The sequence below is a fragment of the Macrotis lagotis genome, chromosome 1 (assembly GCF_037893015.1).
Source record: "Macrotis lagotis isolate mMagLag1 chromosome 1, bilby.v1.9.chrom.fasta, whole genome shotgun sequence".
NCBI lineage: Eukaryota > Metazoa > Chordata > Mammalia > Peramelemorphia > Peramelidae > Macrotis > Macrotis lagotis.
This window is the reverse complement of record NC_133658.1, coordinates 758,591,400-758,595,122: the sequence shown is the minus strand read 5'-3', so window position 1 is coordinate 758,595,122 and position 3,723 is coordinate 758,591,400. Positions and strand designations below refer to the sequence as shown.

The 3,723-nt window shown below is 33.5% G+C and overlaps 1 protein-coding gene across 1 annotated transcript; it reads left to right on the top strand.

Moving 5' to 3' along the window:
* Nucleotides 1-2,562: 2,562 nt before the first annotated feature.
* On the top strand, nucleotides 2,563-3,507 carry LOC141487937 (olfactory receptor 8G50-like). Its single transcript, XM_074187547.1, has one exon. It carries the CDS (start codon nucleotides 2,575-2,577, stop codon nucleotides 3,505-3,507), a length of 933 nt encoding a protein of 310 aa, XP_074043648.1. The 5' UTR covers nucleotides 2,563-2,574.
* Nucleotides 3,508-3,723: the final 216 nt, after the last annotated feature.

Here is a 3,723-nt window from a genome sequence, read left to right as displayed (position 1 = left end):
TTTAATAATGTAACTCAGTCTATCTCATTGAGATCCTTATAACTGCTAACTACAGAATTGCAATTCAATTTATCTCTTCTCCAATATGTTTAGTTAGCACTTCATTATCATACTTCTATCCCTCTTTCTCCTTCTGATGTACATTCAGACTTTCTAGTAGTCAAACTATCTCAATTACCTTTACCTATGAATTCAGGTAATCTCAGTCATGAGGAGTATCAGTAATTTCAGACACTATACCAAAACTTCCTAATCCCAACTTAAATAAATTGGTTATTCAAAAGAGAAATTCTACATATTACATAGGAATCATATTCTACTGTATTCATTGAGAGTAAATAAAAATTAAAGATTTAATAACTAGAACCAAATATTAATGATTTCTTCCCAGAAAAGATAAGTCCCTTATGAGATGAGTCTCTGTGGAGGCCTCTGTTTGTGTTTTACTAATGAGGTACCAGGAATATTATAAACAGTCATAAAATCCTTATGAAATATAATCAAGGACTCTGTTGACTTCTAGTGAACACTGTTTGCCGAAACTATAAGAGGACAGTGTGACTATAGTTGCAACAAGAAATAATCATATTCAAATCAAATAAATAAGCTGAATGATTTCGAGAATAGGGTCTGAGGCCTAATTCCCATCAACCCTAAACAGGATTGAACACCTCCATGCTTTCACCATGTTAATCTTCATAGGAGACATTTACCTGGCACGACTCTGTGGGTAAAGAGGCTCTATGATTCAAAGCTAGAGGGTGAGTATTTAATTATTTTGAAATTATTCTTCCTTTTAATTCAAAATTCACAGAACCTCAGGACTTTACAAAAGAAAAGGATCTCCATTTTCTATTTTATGCATCACTGACAATGATTTGGCCTGAAAACTGAGAATGGGTGGTTGAAAAAATTTGAACTAGATTTTGGAGATATGAAAAATTCTGGCTTAGAATGATTAATGATAGAATGTTATAGTCAGAAAAAACCTCCATATAGTCCAAGAATTATGCTACAATTTTCCCCAAACTCTACAGCAATGGCATTCTTTCAGACTCCACTTGAAGATCTGCTAAGAGGTCAAATCTCGTATTGCCCAGGAAATTTTTCTATAATTGTCATAAGTTTTATCCTCAAATCAAACCTGAGTACATCTCTCTTTACAACTCCCATGCATTTCTTTCTTCTGTTCTTTGGTGATAAATTGGATAATTTTCATTCCTTTCGAATATTAAAAGCTCTTAAATACTTGGAAACAATTATCATATCCCTTGATCCTTCCCATTTTTAGGCTAAAATTTCACAAATAATCCAAATCATCCTTTTATGACATTTAATCTTGATAATTCATAATACTCATTGTCTTTTTCTGAAATTTCTCCAAATTGGCAATGTCCATCATAAAAATGGGTTAAAAGCTCAATAAATTACCCCATATGTAGGTTGTCCAAAGTAAAATCTCACTGCTTTATCATTAGACATTATGACTCTTTCTATAGCCTGAAATTAAATCATTTTTATTGCAACATTATATTTCCTTAGATATTAGGGTTTGTAGTATACTTAAAACTACAGATCTTTTTTCTCAAACTGATTTTTAGACATACCTCTATATTTATTCAGCTTTTGAAACTTTTTTTACTGCTGATATTTGCACCTATATTAAATTTCATTAAATTAACTTCAACCCAGTGTTTTATTCTGGCATGATGTTTTTGGATCCTATTTTGGTCAAACAGTTGAAGTACTTGTGCTATATTCATATTTGGTTAAGGATACCATCCATGCTTTAATCCACAGTATTTAACAGAAGTAGATCAAACAAGAATTTCTGATGCACTCTATTGGAGCAGAGTGTCCTGTTACTAATTGCAATTTTTCCAACTTTGTGAAAAAGGAAAGATCATAATTTTTGAGTTGGCAAGTTGAACAGTAGTTTCTGGATAATTCAAAATCCAGTGGGCTATGAAAGACTTTTACAGTATTTAAGATCTGGAATGAAAAGGTTTCAGGAAATTTGATAATGGAAAAGATAAAGAACTGTACTTCTTCCTGAATTGCATCATTACTGAACTTTGGATGAGATCAACATTGTCTTTCTAACTGCCAAAGTAGTTTAACACGTCTAAAAAAGGTATTTTTAAAATTTAATGGAATGAGTTCAGAAATTAACATCAAATGAGAATTAATTTTAGGTTCTATCTCATATGTTTACTAATTGTGGGAACTACAATCCCAAAATTCTCTTCAACTGATATACTTGAAATATACACTTCAATATTTGTTGCAATTACTTGTTGCAAGAAATTTGAAACTATGAATAGCTAAAATACTAAATATATTTGAGAGAAAACCATGCATGATTCTCTCAAATAATTTCTTTTATATGAATTATGTAACTATGAAGAGGATGTTCAATAACTATGAGAAAATAGAGAAAGAATAAATAAATCTATACTAAAAATTTACTCTTTTGCCTGTACTCCTCTTGAGACTTTTAATAATGACACCTGCTTTCTTCTTGATTTTTTTATGTTTATAGACTAGCCTTCTATTATTCTTCACTCAAAAAGAATGGAGAAAGGAAATTATTCACTAGTGACTGAATTCATTCTCATAGGATTGACAGACCAGGCAGAGCTCCAGTTGCCCCTCTTCCTTCTGTTCCTGTGTGTCTATGTGGTTACTGTGGTGGGGAACTTGGGCATGATCATCCTGATTGTAATAAGTTCTCATCTTCACTCTCCCATGTATTATTTTCTCTGCAGTTTGTCTTTCATTGATCTCTCTCAGTCAACTGTCATCACTCCCAAAATGATGGTGAACTTTTTATCAAGGAAGAATACCATCTCTTACCCTGAATGCATGACTCAATTCTATTTTTTTGCCTTTTTTGGAATTTCTGAATGTCACATGTTGGCTGTGATGGCATATGACCGCTATGTAGCTATATGCCATCCCCTTCTTTATAGTCTTATGATGTCTTATCAAGTATGCTCATGGTTGGTGAGTGGAGTATATGCATTGGGCTTTATTGGAGCCACAGCACACACAGGCTGCCTGCTTAGAGTGCTATTCTGTAAGGAAAATGCTGTCAATCATTACTTCTGTGATCTTCTTCCACTTTTGGAGCTCTCTTGTTCTAGAACCTATGTCAATGAAGTGGTAGCTCTGGCCTTCAGTACATTTAACATCCTTATTCCAACACTGGCTATTATTTGCTCTTATGTTTTAATCATTGCTAGCATTTTAAAAATTCAATCCACTGAAGGCAGATCAAAAGCCTTCAGTACCTGCAGTTCCCATATTGCAGCAGTTGGTTTCTTCTATGGCTCTCTTGCATTCATGTACCTGCAGCCACCTGCAACCAGCTCCATGGATCAGGGTAAAGTGTCCTCTGTATTTTACACTATCATTGTGCCCATGCTAAATCCCCTCATCTACAGTTTAAGAAATAAAGATGTCAAAATTGCTTTGAACAAAGTGATAGAAAGAACATTCCAGTGAAAGAAGAAAAATCAAAACAAAAAGAGTTAATGAGTTTAGTGGGTTCTGAGATATAGAGCAAGAGACAGAGAGAGAGAGAGAGAGAGAGAGAGAGAGAGAGAGAGAGAGAGAGAGAGAAAGAATCCTTGTATAAATCAGATATCTATCTCACACATAAAATAATTAGATGCTTTGGGAATATATCTCAAACCTGTGTAGGCTCAATGTATCTTCCAA

Bases quoted from the DNA above. Each gene is read 5' to 3' on its own strand.
- LOC141487937 (XM_074187547.1), top strand. From the start codon at position 2,575: ATGGAGAAAGGAAATTATTCACTAGTGACTGAATTCATTCTCATAGGA.